The sequence below is a fragment of the Ovis aries genome, chromosome X (genome assembly GCF_016772045.2).
Source record: "Ovis aries strain OAR_USU_Benz2616 breed Rambouillet chromosome X, ARS-UI_Ramb_v3.0, whole genome shotgun sequence".
Lineage (NCBI taxonomy): Eukaryota > Metazoa > Chordata > Mammalia > Artiodactyla > Bovidae > Ovis > Ovis aries.
In genome coordinates this window covers 114,691,802-114,715,147 of record NC_056080.1, presented here as the reverse complement: position 1 = coordinate 114,715,147, position 23,346 = coordinate 114,691,802, and the positions used below count along the sequence as shown (strand labels likewise).

At 44.9% G+C, this 23,346-nt stretch overlaps 2 protein-coding genes and 1 non-coding gene across 3 annotated transcripts; all 3 read right to left on the bottom strand.

The window, feature by feature from the left end:
• Positions 1-12,335: 12,335 nt before the first annotated feature.
• Positions 12,336-15,690, bottom strand: RPL39 (ribosomal protein L39). Its single transcript, XM_042241689.1, has 3 exons — positions 15,638-15,690; positions 13,949-14,052; positions 12,336-12,559 (listed from the first exon to the last, which is right to left on the bottom strand). The coding sequence occupies exons 1-3, from the start codon at positions 15,638-15,640 to the stop codon at positions 12,511-12,513; spliced, it is 156 nt and encodes a 51-aa protein (XP_042097623.1). The 5' UTR covers positions 15,641-15,690; the 3' UTR covers positions 12,336-12,510.
• LOC121818385 (small nucleolar RNA SNORA69) lies at positions 13,007-13,138 on the bottom strand. Its single transcript, XR_006058445.1, has one exon. It is a non-coding gene; the product is annotated as a small nucleolar RNA SNORA69 (small nucleolar RNA).
• A 3,388-nt stretch (positions 15,691-19,078) lies between the features above and the next one.
• On the bottom strand, positions 19,079-20,902 carry LOC121818350 (vasculin-like protein 1). The gene is given in 3 exon segments (XM_042242353.2): positions 19,079-19,156; positions 19,547-20,210; positions 20,212-20,902. Coding segments are annotated over 3 exon segments (1,176 nt in total). The 5' UTR covers positions 20,646-20,902.
• Between the last annotated feature and the right edge of the window lie 2,444 nt (positions 20,903-23,346).

The following is a 23,346-nucleotide window of genomic DNA, read 5'->3' as shown; positions in this document are numbered from 1 at the left end:
GCCCAGGGAATTGCTCAATGTTATGTGGCAGCTTGGCTGGGAGGGGAGTTTGAGGTAAATGGATACATGTATATGTATGGCTGAGTCCCTTTGCTGTTCATCTGAAACTATCACAATATTGTTCATTGGCTATACCCCAATACAAAATAAAAAGTTTTTTTAAAAATAAAAGCAAGTCTTGATGATTTAAGTGGCTGGTAGTCTGTTGACCCTCTGTTGATAGTGACTGTCCTGTATCCTATTCAATGCCAAAAGAGTGGCTTTTCTACCCCCCAGAAATGTTAGCAAGTAGCCCCCCAGTAGATAACCTCATTTTCTATTTCATCAAAAAGATAAAAACCACCTAAAAAGAATTTGTTCAACTTCGTGCAATCAAATCTATGAACTGACCTTCATGTGCACTCATTTTTCCCTTCCTGTGCTTTGATATAGTAATGACAGTTACCACTGATGCAGTGTTAACTGTGTGCCAGGCACTACAGTAATGTGGACCAAAAAAAATGTTGCCTGATGTTTTAGTAAATAAAATGTCGCCTGCCATCAAACCAGCAGCCACTGCAAACGCCTTGACGGCAAGGCGAATTCTCCCAAGGAGAATTCTGGAGAGAGAGAAACTGGATACTGGCCCTAGATAGTTAAGATGCATATCTAAGAAATGACTTCTATAGCCCACACCCGAATTTTCCCATACAGAGAAAAGCACTAAAATCATTAACTTGAGATGTTTTTGTGTGATTAGCAGTAATCTTTTCATGTTTGACTACATTTTCCCCCATTTTTTCTCCTATATATCCTGCTGCTGCTGCGTCACTTCCGTCATGTCCGACTCTGTGTGACCCCACAGACGGCAGCCTACCAGGCTCCCCCATCCATGGGATTTTCCAGTTAAGAGTACTGGAGTGGGGTGCCATTGCCTTCTCTGATATATCCTGGCTCCTCCTTTATTTCTCTGAAACATTTCCTCAGAGCTCTCTGAGAGGCTGTCTCCTGGGCTATAGTTCTCAGTCAGGTCCCCAAATAAAACATAATTCACATATTTTAGATTGTGGGAGGGTTTTTTTTCTGGAGGGAGGCATTTTTTAGTTGACAGCAAACATATTGCCATCACTTCATGGGAAATAGATGGGGAAACAGTGGAAACAGTGTCAGACTTTATTTTTGGGGGCTCCAAAATCACTGTAGATGGTGATTGCAGCCATGAAATTAAGACGCTTACTCCTTGGAAGAAGTTATGACCAACCTAGATAGCATATTCAAAAACAGAGACATTACTTTGCCGACTAAGGTCCATCTAGTCAAGGCTATGGTTTTTCCTGTGGTCATGTACAGATGTGAGAGTTGGACTGTGAAGAAGGCTGAGCACCAAAGAATTGATGCTTTTGAACTGTGGTGTTGGAGAAGACTCTTGAGAGTCTCTTGGACTGCAAGGAGATCCAACCAGTCCATTCTGAAGGAGATCAGCCCTGGAATTTCTTTGGAAGGAATGATGCTAAAGCTGAAACTCCAGTACTTTGGCCACCTCATGCGAAGAGTTGACTCATTGGAAAAGACTCTGATGCTGGGAGGGATTGGGGGCAGGAGAAGAAGGGGACGACAGAGGATGACATGGCTGGATGGCATCACGGACTCGATGGACGTGAGTCTGAGTGAACTCCGGGAGTTGGTGATGGACAGGGAGGCCTGGCGTGCTGCGATTCATGGGGTCGCAAAGAGTCGGAGACGACTGAGCGACTGAACTGAACTGAACTGAAACATATTGCATGCATTATCTCCTTTAATCATCATGCTCAAAATTCTGAGGTAGGTTCTCATAATTTCCCCATTTTGTAGTCAAGGAAAACTGAGGCTCAAGGAAAGCAAGTGACTTGTCCAAAAGTCTCACAGTCAGAAGGTAATAGAATGAAGTGTTCCAACCCAGACTCGGGAGTCTGACCTCTTAACTCCTGGGGTCTCTTTGTCTGTGAGACAAATCCCGAATCCTGAGTTCTGAGTCATTACTTCTCAGCCCTTGGGAGCTTTGGTTCAGTGACTGCATACAGTCCCCTCAGTCTTCCTACTTCTTCCCTTCTGGGCCCTTCAAATCATGATTCAAACAAGCTGTCACTCGGGTCAAAAAAAACCCAGCAGCTTTCTCCATTTCTCTCTTGACTCGCATTTTCACTCTCCAGCTGTCTATGGAATACCTTCACCTGAAAGGCTTACAGCCATCCCAAGCTAGATATAGACCCCAAACTGAACCAGCTTGATTACTCACTCTACTTTCCCACCAGAACAGTATTCTCATGGCCTTTCCCTCTCAGCAAATGACGCTACCATCCACCTTCTTAAGCCAGAAATTTGGGCATCATCCTTGCCACCTCCCTCTTCCTCTTCCACTTATACTCAGTCACAAGTCTTGTTGCTTCTAGGAAATCTCTCCTCTGCCCATGTAACTCTGTCTCCACTGCCTCTGCCCTAATGCTGGTCACCATCCTTTTTCACCCAGATGACAAACCACAGCCTCTCACTAGTCTCTACTAGCCAGTCCTGCCCCATCCCCAGCCAGTCTGATCTCAGCACTCCACACACTAATCTCAGTAGCTTCTTAAACCCAAACCAGATAGGCATCTGTCAAGTTTCAAGCCCTTCAATGTTTTTCTGGGTCTCAAGACGCAATCCAATCTCTCTCAAGGCGTCGGTCTCCTAGTGATCTGGCCTCTGCTTATTCTCCAGCTTCCTCATTCATCGCTACTTCCACTTGGCACCCTCTCCCACCACCCCCAAGGATGTCCCCTTTCCATACTTCTGCCACACAGAGTGACTTTCAAGTCCCTAAAATAGTTCTTTTTTTATTATTTATTATTATTATTATTTTTACTTTACAATATTGTATTGTTTTTGCCACACATCAACATGAATCTGCCACGGGTGTACACGTGTTCCCAATCCCGAACCCCCCTCCCACCTCCCCCACCACACACCATCCCTCCGGGTCATCCCAGTGCACCAGCCCCAAGCATCCTGCACCCTGCATCGAACCTAGACTGGCGATTCATTTCTTATATGATACTATACATGTTTCAATGCCATTCTCCCAAATCATCGCATCCTCTCCCTCTCCCACAGAGTTCAAAATACTGTTCTATACATCTGTGTCTCTTGACTGGGCCTTTTCACCGTCTGTCTCCTCTGTGTAGGATATGAACACACCACACTCCACCCACCAGATCTAATTCCTCTTTGGCCTTGGGGACTCAGCTTGCTCTTCCTCAGCCCCTCCTTCCCTCCCATGTTCGGGGTAGGTTCCCAAGGACCCAGTGCCCTCCTCACCACAGCACTTAGCATCAGGGTCCCTGGCGGTCGGCACACTCGCCCGCCCCCTGCAGACTGTTAGCCTGTGAAGATGGGGACCTGTTAATACGGCTCACCGCTGCAGCCCAGCACCCAGAACCCTGTGTCTGCTTCTGCATTAGGTATTTGCAGAATGAACAAGTGGAGACTGGAGGCTTGAGTTTAGATCTGCAGACTTTCCCCCCCCCCCTTTGGAGCTCATTTCTCTTCTGTTCCCATGCTCCTTTTGGTGAGCACTGTGGAAACACTTTTTCTAATGAATCAGATATACATTTTGAGTGGCACAAAACTGAAGTCCCCAAGGTGACTTGGTTTGTCAGTAACAGGCTCATTGTAGCTGTAAAACTGGGACTAGGCCTCAGATTTATTTTTTTTCCTTAAGATTTATTAATTTTTTTTAAGCTGTGGTGGGTCTTCATTGCCACACATGGGCTTTCTCTAGTTGTGGAGCTTTAGGGTTTTAAGCTTCAGCAGTTGCAGTGCATGGGCTCAGTCACTGCAGCTCTTGGGCTCTAGAGTGCTGGTTCAGTTGTTGTGATTTATGGGTTTAGCTGCTCCAAGGCATGTGGGACCTTCCCAGACCAGGAATCAAACCAGTGTCCCTTGCATTGCAAGGCAGATTCTTAACCACTGGACCACCAGGGAAAGCCCTCAGATTTCTTGATTCCAGTATTCCCATGCTCTCTCTCCTACCATGCGGTGACTGATTAAAGACAAATACGAGTTCTGTGATACTCTTCCCAATGACAGGTGGGATCTCTATCCCCCTTCCTTGAATCCAGGTAGGCTCCATGCTTAGACCAGCAAAATACAGCCAGAGAGATATACTGGTCAGAGCCCACAATGAACATGAAAGATCCCACCAAAAAATGTATTAAGAATTTCAAGATCACAAAAGCAGAGCATCAAACTAAGCACAGGGTCCCGTGTGACTGTGTGGGTCAGAAGCCGTGAAGCTGGTCCTCCTGTCAGTTTCTGGGTCCTTGGAGACTGGCAACAGCTTCCTGTTCCTGTCTCTTGGAACAGTCAGTCAAGCCAGCTGCAACCTAAGCAATCGACTACCTTGAGATCACCACACTGAGAAGCCCAAGCCACACAGAGAGGCCTGGTGGCTGAGATGCCATGTGGAGAGAAAGGCCAAGCAACACCCAGGCAGCCAACATGTGAGTGTAAAAGCCAGCTTGGGAGCATAGCTTCCAGTTCCCAACCCAGGAAGTAAAAATGATTACAGAAACAAAATGTTCCTTTTAGGTCACTGTTTGGGGAGTTTGTTACCCGAAAATTGATAATGGAAAAACATACTATCTCTAGTGTTTTTCAAAATGTGAAAAGGTGTCTTTTAAAACACAAAGCTTTTGTTTGTATAAAATGTTGTCATTCTGGGGTCCACAAATTACAGGCTAAATATATGCATATGCATATTACAAACATATGAGTGTCACTTTGGTGATTTCAAGATGCAAAAATGTATCTCACACTAGGGACATATACTGTTTTGGCATCGGCCTTAACCAAAGTTTTTAAAAATATTTGAGTTCAGAATACTTCCCTTGACCCCGAGGAATACTTCTCTATCATTGCACTTATAACACTGTCTATGTGTCTACTTCCCAGTTCACATCAGCGTTTTTAAAACTGCAGATGCAACCTATTAGTGGGTCATGACATTCATTTTTAAAATGCATTTATTATATTAAAAAAAACACACAAGCATGAGTCACACACAAGTATTAAATCAATAAACTTGCAAGGGTATATGTGTCGCCCCTGGACTAGACTATGAGATCCTTCAGGAGCGGCCACGTGTCACTTATTCACCACTGTAACCCCAGCAGCTGGCACACTCTTTGGCACATGTAAATGTTCTATAAATATTTGTTAAATGAATGAAGGTTATTCTTCCCTGTTCCTATTTGGAGATGAACATCCTCACATTCTTGGGACTGTTTACTGTTTTCTTAGCACTGGACTCCAGACTTCAACTTTCTCCCTAATTTAACAAGTCTTATAGCAGCTTATTTTTTATCCATTCACTTTCAGTTTTCAGTTTGCCCCTGAATGTCTACACCAGTGTCAGCTTTCTGTTATTTCCTGCTGCAACAGATATTGTCCATCCCCTCCCCAATCTGGTCAAAAAATAAAAAAGGAAGGAGAGGGGCAGGGAGGGAGGACAGAAACAAGGAAGGATGGATGGAAGGGAGGAAAGAACGAAAAAGAAAAAAAGAAGACAAAATATTGGTTATAGGTTTATACCAGGAGGGGCTTCTGCCTGCAATGAGGGAGACCTGGGTTCGATCCCTAGGTCAGGAAGATCCTCTGGAGAAAGGAATGGCTACCCACTCCAGTATCTTGCCTGAAGAATCCCATGGACAGAGGAACCTGGTGGGCTACAGTCCATGAGATTGCAAAGAGTAGGACGTGACTGAGCCACTAATACTAACTTACATCAGAAACTCTGAAACATGATTGCTACCATTTACTAAGTCCTGGCAATAGACTAGACACTTTAGACATGCCATCTCATGTAATTTTCACAGCAAGTCTGTGGCACTGTATTATTCACTTCTATTTTATACATGCTCAGGGAGCTTAAGGAACTCCCCAAAGTAGTGAATGAAAGGTACATGATATAAACCCAGACCTGCCCAGCTGCAATGCTCTGTGAGCTTTCCCTGTCACTCTGCAGTCTCCATGCAATTAACCAAAGCACAACCCAGAGGGTTGTGAAAAAAACAGCAAAGTGCATTTCCTCTGCCAACAAATGGGGAACTAACTTGAGTAGTCACTGCCTTAAGGTAGTTGTTTATGATGTAGACATCATTGGTGGAGCTCGACAGCCTTGGTGATTTATAAACATACCAGGGACTCACTCGCCGATCAGCATGTCTCCTTGAGCGCTTTAAAATGCATGCTTAATCAATCAATTTCACCCCTAGGTTTAGATGTATGGTTGGTCATTTTATTTTAAAATCAATAGTCTATTTTCAAATAGTTTTAGGTTTATAGAAAAGTTGCAAAAATATTATAGAAAGTTCCTATATACCTTGCATTCAGTTTCCCCTACAGTTATTTTTTTAAACATTTTTTATTCCAGCAACTTCCTTGGCAGTCCAGTGGTTAAGACTCCATGCTTCCACTGCCAGGGGCTCAGGTTTGATCTCTGGACCAGGAACTAAGATTCTGCATGCTGTATAGTGTGACCAAAAATTACACAAAAAATTTTTATTACAACCACAATAACGAATTGATAACAACAGAAAAAGTTACCTCTACCCTTTGCTGTTTGGAACCCACCCAAATAAGTGACTCAGAGAACTCTCAGAAAGAGGTGCCAGGGTGTGTGTAAGAAAGCTACAAAGGCTCCCACAGAACAAGCAGCTCCAGATAAGAACCTGGGACTCGTCCCTGAGTGTCTTGAGAGAGGAAACATTAGACTCTAGCTTGAACTCCTTGCAACCCAAACCAAAAAATTTGGTCTCAGGTCAAAAAGGTATGTCTTTTTCAGATCCCACAGCTCAGAGATTAATGTTTCAGGATTATCCCTGGTGTCCTTGACATGTCTCAGTATTCCTGAAGCCTCTGAAAACACCCACAGAAAACAGCAAACTGAAACAATGTGTGTGGTGGTGACACAGCTAGATTCACGCTGTGAAAACTCACCGAGGTGCACACTTAGGGAAAGGGCACTTTTCTGTGTATATTTCAAGAGAATTTTTTAAATGGCCTGTAATTCCAGTATTGATAGTAGTGGGAGTTTTGGTGTTTTGTTAAGAGGAGAGAGTTGTTAACTTTGAAACTTTTTCTTTGCTTCTTCTAGAAAATGCCTCTGGCCTTGCCTGTGCTGTTGGTGTTGGCTTTTTTGGTGTGTTTTTTCTATCATTTCTCTCACTCAAAGATAGGCATCTTTGTCTTTATGGGACATTTCTAAAACATCTGTAGTATCAACTCTGCTGGACTCTAAATTATTCAAATTGGTCCAGAGAACACAGTTCCATTTAGGATCAGGGTGAGACACGAGTCCTGTCCTGCTGCTTCTAGGCAGCTGCAGGTGGCCTCGTCAGTGACCAGAATTCAAGGGCAGGCGTCGGCCCCGCAGTGTGGTGACAAGGTACCCCAACAGAGGGTGAGTGCTGGGAAGTTCTCACCTTTCCCTACCAGTTATGCCTGAGCTTCCATGATGTGCCTGAGTCTCCAATTTTCCCCCTAGCACCTTAAACCCCAGTTGCCTAGCGACCATGCATGCATGTGCACACACACCACTGGCCTCGTGAACCTGGGTGAGGCCTTCCCAACTCCCCAGGCAAGTCATTCGTCCTTCACTCCTTGTAAACACACATCAAGGCACACATTTTGTACTGCTCTTGCTCCCGTATGTATCCCTTTCCTCATTTATTCAACAAATTTATTGAGTGCCTGCTTTCCTCACTCAACAAATGTATCTATTGGGCAGCTCTGTTATGCCAGATGCTGGTACATAAAAGCAATCAGCAATGAGCAAGACTGACCTATCCTTGCGGAGCTCAGTCAAGTGAGGGAGACAGACATCAATTAACTAACCACATATAGACCTTTACAGTTACAATCAGGACGGAAACTCAAGGGGTGATTTAAGAGGTGCTAAGCAGCAGGCCCTGACTAGATTGAGGGGAGAGGGGCAGTGAAGGAAGGTCACCGCCAGAAGGTGCAAAGTAGCTTGAGAACTGAAGGATGAATGGGAGTTCACCAGGTGAAGGGGGTCAAGGGAGTAACAGTGGGAAGGCTGAGGTTGGGTGGAGCTGTGCTTTGAGAGACCTGGAGCCTGGTGTGGCTGGATCCAACTTTGAGTGAAGAGAGGGTGGGAGCCACCCCTACTCCTTTGGGGCCATGTTAAGAGTGAGATTTTTCCCAAGAGTAGTGTGAAGGGTTGGAGGGGGGAGTGGTGAGCCCAGCACATCTGTCTCAAGAAGCTGACTCTGGCTGGTTTCAGTGCTATTAAACCATGATTTCGCAACTTCAGCATTACTGACATCTTCAGCCAGATAATTCTTTGTTGTGGGCTTCCCAGGTGGTGAAGTGGTAAAGAGTCCACCTGCCAATGTAGGAGACGCAGTTCGACCCCTGGGTGGGGAAGATCCCCTGGAGAAGGAAATGGCAACCCACTCCAGTCCAGTATTCTTGCCTGGAAAATTCCACGGACTAAGGAGCCTGGCAAGCTACAGTCCATGGGGTCCAAAGAGTCAGACACGACTGAGTGTGTGTGAACACATACACAAACACACACACACTTCTCTGTTTGTAGAGGACTGTCCTACGGATGTAAGGATGTTTAGCAACATGTGTGTGTGCTAAGTCACCTCAGTTGTGTCCGACTCTGCAGAATCCTTGGCTAAACATCCTCTAGCTGCCACTGACACCTCCCCTCCCCCCATTTTTTGCAACCAAATATGTCTCCAGACAGTGCCAAACGTCCCCTGGGGGGGGAAAAGTTGCTCCCAATGAACGATCGATTCATTTCCTGAGGGTTTGCCACCTTCCCTTCCTGCCTTCCTAGATGGGCATATGTGACTTGCACAGGCATAGACTCACGGCATGCTCTCGATTGCAACACCCAGCAGGTCATACTTGCCTCTGGCTCCTCAAATACTCAACATTTTACATAAGCATGGGCTTCATGTTTGCTTCTCTGGGGTAAAATACCCTCAGGGAAGTGTAAATGGTTAATATTTCACCCCGCTCTTTCCAAGAAAAATCAATTCCCTGTTCAACCTGGTTCTCATTGACATTCCTGTTGAGAGCAGTCACCTGCCATTGTAAGTTACTCAAACTGTTAGTGGCTGTTAGCAGGAATGAGGATTGTGTAACTTTTTTTCTTTATCCCTGGTCACAATGAAAACGGTGTCCTAACCACTGGACTGCCAGGGAATTTGCTTTTTTTAAAAAAAAAATTTTGTTTGAGAACTGTTTCACTTTTTTTCAATCTGTAAAATGGGAGGATTATCTGGTAGAACTGATCCTTTACAGACATTATCATTCAATCCTTAAAGCGCAAGTTGCTCAGTCATATCCGACTCTTTGCGACCCCATGGACTATACAGTCCATGGAATTCTCCAGGCCAGAATAGTGGTGTGGGTAGCCCTTCCCTTCTACAGGGGATTTTCCCAACCCACGTCTCCTGAATTGCAGGCAGATTCTTTACCAGCTGAGCCACAAAGGAAGCCCAAGAGTACTGGAGTGGGTAGCCTATCCCTTCTCCAGTGGATCTCTGGTTCAGGAACAGAGCTGGGATTCAACTAGAGGCAAGTGTAAGGCCCAGGATTTTAGCTCTTAAGTCACCCTATTCCTTTCTTTCCAAGTCCTCAAGGGATTACTCTACTCCAAATGCAAACCCTGGAAATAGGGAACGGCTATCTATCTAAAGGCTAATATTGAGCATCAATTCCACACCAGCTCTGCCTGATCCCCCCATGCGAACCTGCCCCTTCCCACCATCTTCAGTCCCTGTGTCTATTTTTGCTTTATCCAGGCTTCCCAGGTGACTCAGTGGTAAAGGTGAAGGTGAAGGTGAAGGTGAAGACGCTCAGTCGTGCCCGACTCTTTGCAATCCCATGGACTGTAGCCTATCAGTCTTCTCCATCCATGGGATTCTCCAGGGAAGAATACTGGAGTGGGTTACCATTTCCTTCTCAGGGGATCTTCCCAACCCAGGGATCGAACCCGGGTCTCTCGCATTGGAGGCAGACACTTTAACCTCTGAGCCACCAGGGAAGCTAAAGCAGGAGACACAGGTTTGATCTCTGCCACTGCAGTACTTTTGCCTGGGAAATCCCAGAGAAACCTGGGACAGAGAAACCTGGTGGGCTACAGTTCATGGGGTCCCAAGAGTTAGACTGAGTAACTGACCACGAGTACAGCCCACACCAAAACTTTTATTTCTGCTCACTCCCCTTTATTCTCCCTTTTCCTAGTCATTGAATCAACTGCTTCTGTGCATTATTTACTTCATCCTCAAAGCCCTTTGAGGGAAGTCCCATTGGCCCCATGTTGCAGATGACACTGAGGCTCACAGCTGATGCACCAACAGAACTGGAATACAGAGACTCTGTAGTCCTGTTCCTCCAGACTGCCAACTCTTGGCCAGACTCTGCTGCCTGCTTCTTAGGTCACCATGGGGTTGACTGTCTTTCAAAAGCTGATCTTACACTGTACCTCTTATGTTAAGTCCTACACGTCTCAAAGCTCCTATTCCTCCCTTCAGGAAGTAAGGGATCTAGTCCATGGAGCAAACAAATACTGGTAGCCTGGCACTGCAGTCCATGGGGTCGCAGAGTCCAGTATGACTTATCGACTAAACAAGGTGCGGTGTGGAGCCACTGGATCCAGGACCTGGCCAACCCCAGGCTCGAAAGAAACAAACCCCTTTTACATGGCCAACCAACCCACTCAAAATGTCTATCATTTTCTCTTTCAATTTTAACCCTCCTTTTTAAGGTCTGTAGAGAAAGCTCCCTCTGCCATGTGACCTTAGCTTTTTCATAAATTCCCTAGGCTCAAGAATTCCCACCTACCCTGAATAAGGCTGAGGTATCCCTAGGACTCCAAAGTGAAAGTGAAGTAGCTCAGTTGCAACCCCGTGGACTGTAGCCTACCAGACTCCTCCCTTCATGGGATTCTCCAGGCAAGAATACTGGAATGGGTTGCCATTTCCTTCTCCAGGGATCTTCTCAACCCAGGTCTCCTGCATTGCAGGGAGGTGCTTTAACCTCTGAGCCACCAGAGAAGCCCAAATGGTTAGTAATTTCCATCACATGACTGTCAATTGTTATAAAGTCCCTCTGCCTTGCTGTTCACACAGTGACAGCTGTCTTTGAATATAAAGCAAAGATTGATGCACTAAGAAGAAATATTTGAAATCTGGGATTCGTAAACTAGAAAATGTGCTTCCAAGATCTGTTGGTAGCGCCCACATTCCTAGGCTGGTTATTTGGCAGCCACTCTAAAACTTCTGGTGAGTACAGTGGTCCTTGTGGTCATGTGTCTCCTAGTGTGGTTACAAGTCAGGGACCCCTTGGCTATGTATGGCCACTACCCCCACTTGCTGCACTGACAGCTCCTGTCACTTGCTTTCTTGGCTTGCTCCAGCAGAGGTGGTGTACAAACTGGGTAGGCAGATAACACCAAACAGGATCCCCCCTGCCCTGCTGCAGTTCCAACCTAACTCCACAGGTAACTAGGGCATTTTAGCTCCCTCCAGTGATTAAAGAATCTGCCTGCCAATGCAGGAGATTTGATCCTTTGGTGGGGAAGATCCCCCGGAGTGGGAAATGGCAACCCTGTCTATTACTCTTGCCTGCAAAATCCCACAGACAGAGGCACCTGTGGTCCAAAGAGTCAGACATGACTGAGTAATTGAGCATGCATCTTTCCCAGACATTAGCTATGGCCTGTGTATTGGCCTATTACTAGCCTAACATACATTTGTCTATCCATCCATTGGTTAATCCCAAGTACCTAGGAATAATGCCTGGTAGGTAAACTTGAACTTATTAAATGTCAAAAATACTTGATTTTTTCAACCATTTAAAAATGCATAACTTTAGTACACAGACCGTACAAAAACAGGCGGGAGACCACTTTGCCAAACCCTGGTTCACACCATAGAACAGCATATAAACATGCTTTTTATGGGACTTTCCTGGCAGCCAAGTGGGTTCAACCCCTGGTAGGGTAACTAAGATCCTGCATGTCTTGTGGCAAGCATCCCTCCCCCCACAGTTTATTTTTTAAAAGTGCTGCCTTCAGGTACAAGGATGACACATACGTGTACTTCCTATTACAGTAGGTGTTAAGAGCTGCTAGTTATAGGGAACAATAAGACAACAAAATTTTTAAAAGCCAGTTCCTAATTTACTAGCTGTACTTCTAAGTACTCGGTAGCTAAAGAACATTTCTATCATTGGACAGCCCCGTATCCTAACTGACAGGAATATTTATTCAGTACGTCATCACAAACCATATAATACAACAGTTCCAACGTTTCATATTTATTACTGAGTCTCAGACTGATAATTAGGAAATAAGATACATCAGGAGCCAAGCATTACAGTAGTGATGTTCTCACTGTGATTTGGCTGCTTAAAAAAGTGGTCTTCACATGTGTGGCACACATGTGAAGACCACTTCTTATAGACCCAGCTTGCTTCTTATAGACCCAGCTTGGTTCTTCTCCAATGTCTTCTCTTGGAGTTGTACCTACACAGAAGGAAATACCAAGTTACAAAGGCAGTCTGACCTCAAATTAGTTGCTCTTACTCACCATAAACTTCGCCTTAAAAGTACCATAAAAAAAAAATCTTTGAAAGCAAAGGGTTCCATTTTCCCTTCTTTAGCAAGTTTGGAGTTCTTTTTGGAGAGTAAAAAATGATTTGCTAGATGTGTTAAAGAACTAGTCAAATCAATTTTTTACCTCTCAAAATGACTCCAGGCTAAGGAAAACACACTCGTTCTTTACTGGGAGTAAGTAGTAGAGAAGCTCACTTACTTTTGATTCAACAGAACTGGAGCAGACCCAGACGGAGATATTTAACCCCAACTACTAAACTAGATCAAACCAGTCATTCTACATAATGGCTTACATGTACATACAAGCTCTTGCATAATGTTAATACATTAATATCCTCAGTCACTTCAAAGGCCATCAACTGTTCATGTCAATCTGTCATGATTTTACCCCCATAAATGGCAAAATCAAAAAACGATCAACAGACTTTCTGTCAGCAGGATAATGTCAGTACTTCCACAAAAGAAAGCACTGTAATTGCAACCTGCTTTCTCTGCATTTTAAAAGTTAGACCACAGAGCAAAAGACCAGCATCTGATAATTGCAGGTACCCTCTACTGAGCTATGCACTGAGCTTTACATACATTTCTTTCATTTCTCACAACTACACAGGCAGGTCCTACCATCACTGATGGGATACAATAAATCAAAGGTTGCAATTGGCCTATAAAGCTACAGTGGGTTGCGATTTCCACATGTCTAACTGGCTAAATGAACTAAGGAAATGGGCCTTCATTTTAGCCCTGACAATTCACATCTCAACCTTGGTCTTCACATCAGCAAACTAATCCCACGTCTATTTGCCATACAACCAAATCAGACTTCTACACTAGCTTCACAATCTTGCACTCCTGAGCTTCAGTGTTTATTTTGGCAAGGACTCACTTGCTAGGCCCAACCTACAGTGTCAGCTTAAAAATGCTCTGAAAATACTTTGGTTGAAAGGCATGCAGGAGAGTCTTAGATCCAGCTTCGTCTAGAGTTAACCTAAATGACCTCAGAGGTCCTTTGGAGAAATTCTAGTAATGTCTTTCTCCTAAAACCATCAGCTCAATTCTGCAGGGGAAAGCAAGTCTTTCAATCTTCAGAAAAAATAAACAGTTTCTGGTCTTCCCACTGGGATGTGTAATGAGAGAGCCACCTTATGTTCTGGCTCAGAGGGAAAGCAACCAGGAAATAAAAAAAAGAATTTCAGAATGGTGGCACAAGATTAATTAATTAAACTGCATATAACTTTCAACTGTGCACCCAAAGTAATCCTAAATTTAACAAAACACATGGGTGGGGGAGTGTGTCCTTACCTGATTTTATTGCCAGTTTTCATTCGAATCCATTGAGGAATGGGACGATTCTGCTTTTGTTTCTTGGCCAGGAATCGCTTGATCCTGAAAGTCTTGTGAGAAGACTGGGAAGGAAACGCAATCAATTTAACGGCAATACCAGAACTTATTCAAAAGTTGGGAACTCTCTAAATCCAACAAATACTCAAATGCTTAATATATGCCCCAAACCTTTTCAATGCTAAACCCATCACTGCCCCTTGCTTTGTTCCTCACTTTCCCCAAGCCAGATACAAGGCTAGGGTGTGATCCAGTCTTCCCTGCTGTCACCCTAGGACTGAGAGGACCACAATCACTGAAGACTGGGACTAGAGCACATGGTTTCCACTAACAACTTGCAAGTCAACCAGCTTCAGTGCACTGTTTTGTACACCAGGGTACTGGGAATCCCCTGGCAGGCCAGTGGTTAGGGAATCTGTGTTTACACTGCAGGGGGCCACCTTCGATCCCCGGTCGGGAACTAAGATTCCTGCAAGCCATGCGGTGCATTCAAAAAAGAGAAAAAACACCTTACACAAAGTCCTTGACATTTGGCAGACCTGTTCCAGCTCACCGACCATCTTGGTATTAAATCTAACTCTACTTAAAATGTCACTTTCCCAAGTTCCCGCTGTTTTTTGGCTTTCATAAAGAACTTGGGTCATCTAGTTAGTGTTAGTCGCTCAGTCGTGTCCGACTCTTTGCGACCCCATGGACTGCAGCCCACCAGGCTCCTCTGTCCATGAGATTTTCCAGGCAAGGATACTGGAGTGGGTTGCCATTTCCTTTTCCATTGGTCATCTAATCCAAACCCAAACACCTCCCTCCCCGGTGTGCAGTAGAGTTCAGAGAAATGGCCTGAGTGCTGGTTTAAAGTCTGACCGATGTGGCTCAACACACCCTTGCATAACAGGAGTTATTACAAAGGAAAAGACTACACTCCTCTCTCCCAGCTCATAGCAGCAACTGTAAATTTCTGCTAATAAAACCGTATAACACCAGATACCGATCTTCTCCACATCTAAAAGCATATACACAGTTAAAATTTTCCAGGGTACTATCACAGGAAAAACCCAGTTTTTCCCACAGGAAAAATCCGCACGCAGCTAGCATTTTACGAAGAACGCCCGAATGACACACAGATTCACACTACATCACCCCTTGTCCCTCAAGTTTAAACGGGGTAACGTTCAAGTTCCCGAACAAAGGGCTAAAAAATCCTATAATCTCATCAAGTGGAAGGATTCTGGCCCCCAAGTTAATAAGTCTTCGAAAACCAGCAGTCCACATTCCCTTGACCGAAACATCCCGCGTCTCACTGACAACATCCCGAAGTCGGCCCAGTTTCTGGGACGCCCACTCGACGTCTTGCCCCAGAAACACAGTTCGCTCTGGGAAAAACGGGAATCCCCGCCCGCCTGAGTAACGGCCTGCAACACAGAGAGCCCTCTCGGACCTTGCGGGGCCGGCACAGCCCGCCCTTTCCTAGGCGCTAGCTCGCTCGCTTCCCGCCAGGCCCTCGGGCTGGAGCCGAGGCCAAACTCCCATCTCCTCTGGAAAAGGCCTTAAAAAGGATCCCGCACCTCGACGCAGCCCGCGGCGCTGGGGAGCTAGCAGAGATCTCAGGTCTCGGAAAGCCACCCCAGAACCGATGGTAACGGATGGACTTACCATGGTGAGGAGAGAACTCAACCGCACATACGATGGCGGAGAAGAGAAAAGAGGAGGAAGTGAGCGGAAGGACGTGTTTAGAAGGCGCCGCTGGGGGCGGGGCTTGGGGAGGTCACACTGTGCGCCAACCAACGCCCTCTGGCGGTCCCTCTCTGCCCACGCTCCCGTTAGACCGTGGGAAAGAGCGCTTGTTCGTGTGAAATGGAATTTGGTTTGCTTCAGTTACGTAACTGGGTTCCTCTGGAGCCTGTTAGTGTGCCAGGGGCACCTTGTGTCATGGGTGAGGCAGAAGGTCCATGATAAATGCCAAGGCAGAAACCCTTCCGAAGGCGGGAGGAGCAAGGGGGCGGGGCTATCTCCAAAGAGGGCGGGGGAGACGTCATGTTCCAGCGCAAGGGACTTCGGTCCTCGGCTAGGGAGGGAGCACGCGAAGGGGCGGGGGCGGGGGGGGGGGGGGGGGGGGGGGGGGGGCGGGGGCCGCCCAACCCGGGAGGGCCAGTGGGATTTGCACCCACACCTGCTTCTCTGCGGGGCTACCCTGGTGGTTAAATGGCAAAGAACACGCCTGCCAATACAGGAGATGAGGGTTGGATCCCTGCGTGGGGAAGATCCCTTGGAGAATCAAATGACAAACCACTCCAGTATTCCTGCCTGGAAAATCCCATGGACAGAGGAGCCTGGCAGACTAAGGTCCCTGGGGTCGCACGGAGTCGTGTTAGCGACTAAACAACAGTTCTTTCTTGGCAGTCGCTTCTTTTTCTTCTCCACATTTAAAAACAAAGACCTCTATCTTTTCAATCACTTCAAGCATTTTTACAGTAATAGATTTAGGTAAGGATTTTTAACAGCAGAAGTTTAGTTACTTTAATCCCACTTAGTGTTTAGGTTCAGACCCTCATCCAAACTTACATTTGATTCAAGTGAGACCTCAGGCTTCTTACCTTGGATTTTTATTATTTATTTAAGAGCCAGTATTTTATTTTTGGTGGCCAGAAGGAGCAACAGATAAATAAGCCTTTAATAGATGAATTTTAATTGTCATCATCATCATCATAGCTACCATTTCCTCAGGTTTAGAGTGTGACTGACACTGCTAAGAGCTTATATAAATCATTCTTTTAATTCTTACAGCTTCATAGGGCACTTGTTCTGCCTGGTTTTCCTTCTACCTTGCATGTCACCCTTTCTGAGTTTCTTTTGCTGATTCTTCCTTATCTCACTTCCTTATCTCTCTCTTTTTTTAAACATTGTAGAGCCCTGAGGTTCAGATTTGGACTTCTTCTCTTTCCTATATACACTCTCTCCTTTGGTGACCTCACCCAATATCATGGCTTTAAATTCTCTCTTGGACTTCTTCCTTGGAAGTCCGGTGGTAAAGACTCTGCGCTTCCAATGCAGGGCACATGGGTTCGATCCCTGGTCGGGGAACTGGGATCCCCCATGCTGCACAGTGCGGCCAAAAAATAAAAAGGAGTTGGTGGTTTCTGGTAGATCTTGGAGAGAAAGGCAGGAAGGAGAGACATTAAAGATGCAGGGAAACCCAGGTTTAATAGTGTGGGGGTCTCAGCGGACACAGTGGGCAGGCTGAAGAGCATCAGGAAAGAAATTTGCCTTGAAAAGGACAACAGTCGTTTCCCAAGTTAGGAGGGAAAAAAGATGGATGAAGAGAGAATTTGTTTTTGTAAATTTAATTTTGTTTTTTAATCATGTAAATATTTTTCATGGTTCCACTTACATTCTATATGGCCCTACATTTCCTCTCCTAGATGTTTCTCCAACAGAAAGGTGAACAAATATGCATCAAAAAGTATGTACTGGGACTTTCCTGGTGGTCCAGTGGTTAAGACTCTGTGCTCCCAATGCAGGGGGCACAGGTTCCATCCCTGGTCAAGGAACTAAGGTTCCACGTGTCATAGGGTGTGGCTTTAAAAAGTAAATATATATATATTTTTTAATTTGAAAAAAGGCATGTACTAAATTGTTTATAGCAAAATTATTTCTAACAACCCCAAACAGGAAACTGTCTGTCTTCAACTGAACATGTAAAGTGTGGTATATTTACAGGGCTATTGTACAACAGCAGTTTTCAAAGTGTGATCCAGGGAACTCTGGGAGATCCTCAAGACCCCTTTCAAAGGGCCTGCAGGATCAAAGTATTTTTATAATAATACAAAGAAGTCATCTGCTTCTTTTACTCTTGTCCTCTCACAGGTGTACCGTGGGGTTTCAGAGACTCGGTTCGGTTCAGTTCAGTTCAGTTCAGTTGATAGACATAATCCACACGAAGGCCCTTTGTGAAAGTGTTAGTTGCTCAGTCATGTCTGATTCTTTGCGACCCCATGGACTCTAGCCCACTAGGCTCCTCTGTACATGGAATTCTCCAGGCAAGAATACTGGAGTGGGTTGTCATTTCCTTCTCCAGGGGATCTTCCCCATCCAGGTATCAAACCTGGGTCTCCTGAATTGGCAGGCGGATTCTTTACCATCTGAGTCACCAGGGAAGCCCTAAAGGCCCTTTGGAGTCCTTAATAATTTTTTTTCTGGTTTTATTACTGGTAGTTTATTGCACATGTTTTTCTGCATCAAAAATGTATCTGCTAAAAGGAGAAATGGGTGTGTCTGAATTCAGATCTTCCTCAGACCTCTAAATCCACTCATCTAATTTTAAAGTAAATATACTTTTTACACAAGACAATCCAAACTGATGCAAAATATTTATTCCAAGTTAGTTATTTTATGCAGTAGTTTTCCCCCTCAACAGACTTGTGATAACTACATCTTTTAAATCTATAAATAATGTTATCAAAATAATCTTAATCTTTGAAATCTCACAAAAATTTATATTTTACAATCCACCCTGAATATCAAGGCTGCAAGAATAACACAATATTTCCTATATCCAAATATTTTACAGCTGTACCCAGAAAGGGAAGAAAACCACATATGCTTGGTTAAGGGCTAACGTGACCCGAGCAGCCAGAAATAAAATAAAATATCCAAATTGTTAGCATTAATTTAATACAATTATAACTTCAATAGGTACTTTGTCATTGACAGTGATTGCTTGAGCAATGGGCTGAGTGCCCCAAGGGCTGGTAGTAGAAGCTGTTGCTGCAAACCAGTGTTTCCTCCTCACTCAGGACTGCCAGCTCCCACCTGTGCATTGCCCCATATATGCTTTGTGTATGTGTGTGTGTGTTTTTAAAGTTCTTCCCACCACACAAAGTTCTCTCTATTAAGCAGATAACAGGGAAGAACAACAACAAAAGCTGAACAAGCCAATTGCTCACTTTCTCTTTGGGATATGATTATTTCCCTTGTGCGTGAAGTATTCAACAATAACATAGAAAAGGAAAAGAACGATTTCTTCTGTGTAATCCCTAAACACACAAGCTGAGTTTACTGGGTCAGATTTAACTGTGAGCACTTATATGCCTATTTTCAGGCATTGTCATCAGATGTCTCACTGCTACTTGTCTCCTTGGCCGAGTCCTTAAACTCTGCTCTGCAAATGCTTCTCTTAGGGGAGAATAGGCTGGAACTTCGACCCTGCAGAAGCCATTCTTTCCAAAGCCATTTCTTCTCAGCTGCTCTGTCTTCATGTGGAACTCTCTGAGCTCATCCTCTGTGAAGGGAAGGCAATTCTCATCATTTTCAGGATACTCCTGCCATCCCATTGCTTTCAGTAACCTGTGCTCTGCTTCCAAAGAGTGAGAGGGGGCCTTCCCTTCCTCTTCTACAGGGAAGTGAAGTGAAGTGAAGTGAAGTGAATTGAAGTGAAGTCACTCAGTCGTGTCCGACTCTTTGCGACCCTGTGGACTGCAGCCCACCAGGCTCCTCTGTCCATGGGATTGTCCAGGCAAGAATACTGGAGTGGGGTGCCATTTCCTTCTCCAGGGAAAACGAGACCATTCTGATGACAGCCTTCCTCTCATTTTCCTTTGGTTCAGATGTGCTGTTGTCCTCCAAATCTTCCAACTTCTTACCCTCTCTGCTCTCTGAGAAACCCCCATTCCGGTCATCCTTCAGAGTCTTCAGGAAGTCGCTCTTCCTGTCAGTAGTTCTGTGGGTCAACTTGGTCAGACGAGAGGCGCTGATCTCAATCAGAGGAGTGGTGCTGGCGGGGCTCTCTTTGGGAGAGGCTAAAACTACACCACCAGCCAGTACTACTGGTTTGGTAACAGAGATTGGACTGGTAAAAACAGACTCTCGGCTAGAGGAAAGGGATCCTGATTTGTGTTCCATTCTGTTAGCTTTCCATGCACTGGCCTTGGATGGAGGTGGTACAGCCTTAGGAACCAGGTTCTTATAGACACTTGGAACCATGGTTGACGATTTGTTTCCATTTGCATGGTGAGATCCTGGTGAGGTGAATGCAGCAGAGAAGGCAGCAGCAGGATCCTCTCTGGAAAGTTTTTTGATGACTAGCATTTTGGAGGGCTGCTTGGCACTAGGTGGGTTTTCCCACACTCCAGAAGGGGTCCCAATAGGTCTGCATGGCTGATTCTGTTTGCCAGCTTCTGGATTCAAAGAAGGAAAGTCTTCCTCTTCAAACTGCAACTTTTCCACCTTCTTTCTTCTCTTCCCTAATATCTGCAGGTGGCTTTTCCTGAAAGGCACGGCCTTTCTGGGAGTGGAAGCTGCCATTCCAGCGGCAGTGGTTTCCTGTGCCACCCCTACTATGCTGGCTCATGCCATCACGACCTCGTGAAGAGCCATGCCAACCAGATAGGTTCCCTATGATTCCAGCATATGCTCCCTTAGAGACACCAGAGTCCACAGAATCATGGCGGAACAGGGAGGGCTGGTGCCAAGAACCTCCTGTCGTTCGAAGAGATCCATTGTTGAAAAAGCCATCAGAGGAATTATGTCTACAATGGCTTACTCCAAATCTACCATTTCCTTGGGGTAGGTGCTCTCCGTGTTTTTCAAAAGTCACTGTAGGTGACTTAGCTGACTGTGGCGTTAAGAAATTTAGCCAAGCAGGAACAAAGTCATGCTGCACCATTTAGGTCCAGTGTCTCTTTTCAACAAGGTGAGGCATCCAAGCTCATGACCAGGATCCCAGAGTATAACCTCTGTGGTCCTGCTTCCTGAACTTCTTGAGTTGCCAGCTGGATTTCCATAAGGTTCTCTTGTTAAAAGGGTACTTAATTAGGCTGGCCAGCAGAATGCCTTACGATGAAGCACAAAGAAGCCAGGCTCTTTGTGGATCAATCTCTCAGTCCCTTCAATTGCTCGTCTTAAACTATCTAGTTCCTGACATGTTTCCCAAAGGGGAAGGGGAAAGGGGAAAGGAAAGGGGAACATAAAAAGTATTTGTTACATTTAAAAAATGGGGGGGAAGGGGAAAGAGCTATATCAATGTTTACCTCATTCAACTTCCTTGAGTGATGGCACTACGATGTTGCTTACATAGATAATACATGGACATTTGCACAGTGAATGCAGATACTGTTCACAAGGTCATAGCTTAAGAAGACAGAATGACTTCTGTTTGGTCAAATAATGTCATTGAAGTGATAGATCAAAAATAAAACATTGAAGAGCTATAAAAGATTTTCTGAGTAGTCAACTCTAGTAGCAAAACATCTACATTACAAAGCCTTTAATTTACAAATCTCATTATTCTTACACAGCTGTAAAAATAGTCTGCAGGTATGAATTTATATGTCCTATCCTTCAAAATCTAAGGACATAAGAAACCTTGTTAAAAAGAAAAAAGAGAGGAACTTGATATGCTTTTCCCTCCAAGAATAGCAGCTTTCTAGGCAAATTTCTTGGTATAAAGCTCCCAAATGTTTTTTCTATTTCTTTGGTCCTCACTATTTATAAATTTACAGCAAAATTAAAACAAGTAGAAAGGCAGGGTTTAAGAATAGTCATGGAGAAAGTTCCAAAGTGAGGTTTTCTTCTCTTCAGTTTTCTGTACTTCACTCATTCTGCCCGTTCCCGAAGACTAAATTGAGTTAATGGAAGATAATAAGAATCTTCTGCTTCAGTAGAGAAGTCACTTTGGATCCATTTTTATCGTTATTAAATCATTTAAAAGGCCACAGGAATCTATCATGAGTAGCGGAGGGGCTACAGTTAGGGACCAGTCGCGGCATCTGAGGGTGTGTCCCCAGCTTCCTGATCCGGCAGAGGTGGAGAGCCCACAACCATAACAAAGGTCTTCCCACTTAATAATTTTTAACTGTAAAGGGGTCCTAAAGACTAAAATGTTTGTGAACCGCTCCTATACAGCAATGAGAATAAACAAACTACAGCTACCCACAATGGCATGGGTGGATCTCACAAACATCCACTAATGTGGAACAAAGGAAGCCAGACACAGAAACATGCTTACTGTATGATTCCATTTATGTCAAAAAACAAAAACTGGGCGAGGCTAATCTATGCCTTTAGAAGTCAGCATAGTGGTTGTCCTTGTTGGGGGAGGAGACACTGGTCACATTCTATTTCGTGATCTGGGTGCTAGTTCTATGGGTGTGTTCCCTTTGTGAAAATTCATCTAGCTGAACACTTTGGGTTTGTGTGCTTTTCTGTATGGGTGTTATATTTCAACATAAAGATACTTTTACTTGGATCCAAAGGTAAAACTATAGATGAAATGTAACTCAGTCCCCTGCATTGGACTCGAGGAGTCTTTTTTTTTTTTTTTAGTATTTATTATTTGGGACTTCCCTGGTGGTTAAGAATCCACCTTCCCATGCAGGGGATGTGGGTTCAATCCCTGGTTGGGGAACTAGGATCCCATATGGTGCAGAGCAGATTAGCCCTGCATGCCCACGTGCCACAACTAAGACCCAATGCAGCCAAATGAATATTTTTAATATTTATTATTTTTATTTATTTGGATGCACTGGGTCTTAGTTGACTAAGCACGTGGATTCTTTTTGTTGCAGCATTCGAGATCTTAATTGCGGCATGTGGGATCTAGTTCCCGGATCAGGGATCGAAACCGAGTGCCCTGCATTGGGAGCATGGAGTCTTAGCCACTGTACCACCAGGGAAGTCCTTTTTTTCTTTCTTTATTGCCTAACTCCCTCCCTAGAAAGTAAATTTCATGAGGTCATAGATTATGTATTTTGTTCACTGCTGTCTTCCCCAAGCCTAGAATAGTGCCTCACACATGGTAGGTGCTCAGTAAACATTTGATGAATGAATGACCTTGGTTTGGTGGTTTAGTCGCTAAGTTGTGTCTGACTCTTGCGACTCCATGGACTGTAGCCCACCAGGCTCCTCTGTGCATGGGATTCTCCAGGCAAGAATACTGGAGTGGGTTGCCATTTCCTTCTCCAGGGGATCTTCCTGACCCTGGAATTGAACCCAGTCTCCTGCATTGCAGGCAGATTCTTTACCAACTGAGCTACAAGGGAAGCTTAATGAATGGCTAAAGACCTCAGACAGACAAAACAGAACAGGCCCCTCAGGGCAGTGGACAGCTTCAGTGTTTGGCCTGGACACTTCTTGTTTGAGGAACCCCTAAAGCACTTCTGCCTAGCCAAGAGGGTTCCTCAGAGTAGAGCTTCAAAAAGAGTGGAAACAAGGAGACCCACAGGGGCCGCTGCTGCAAGTCCCAGCACAACCATGCGCTCTTTCATTGTAGTGTCCCCCAGCCTCTCCCACCATTCCTTGCAGACTTAACTCCTGGCTCACTGCTGCTCTCTCCAGCACTGTTCCTGTCATGATTTCGGGTGAATTCA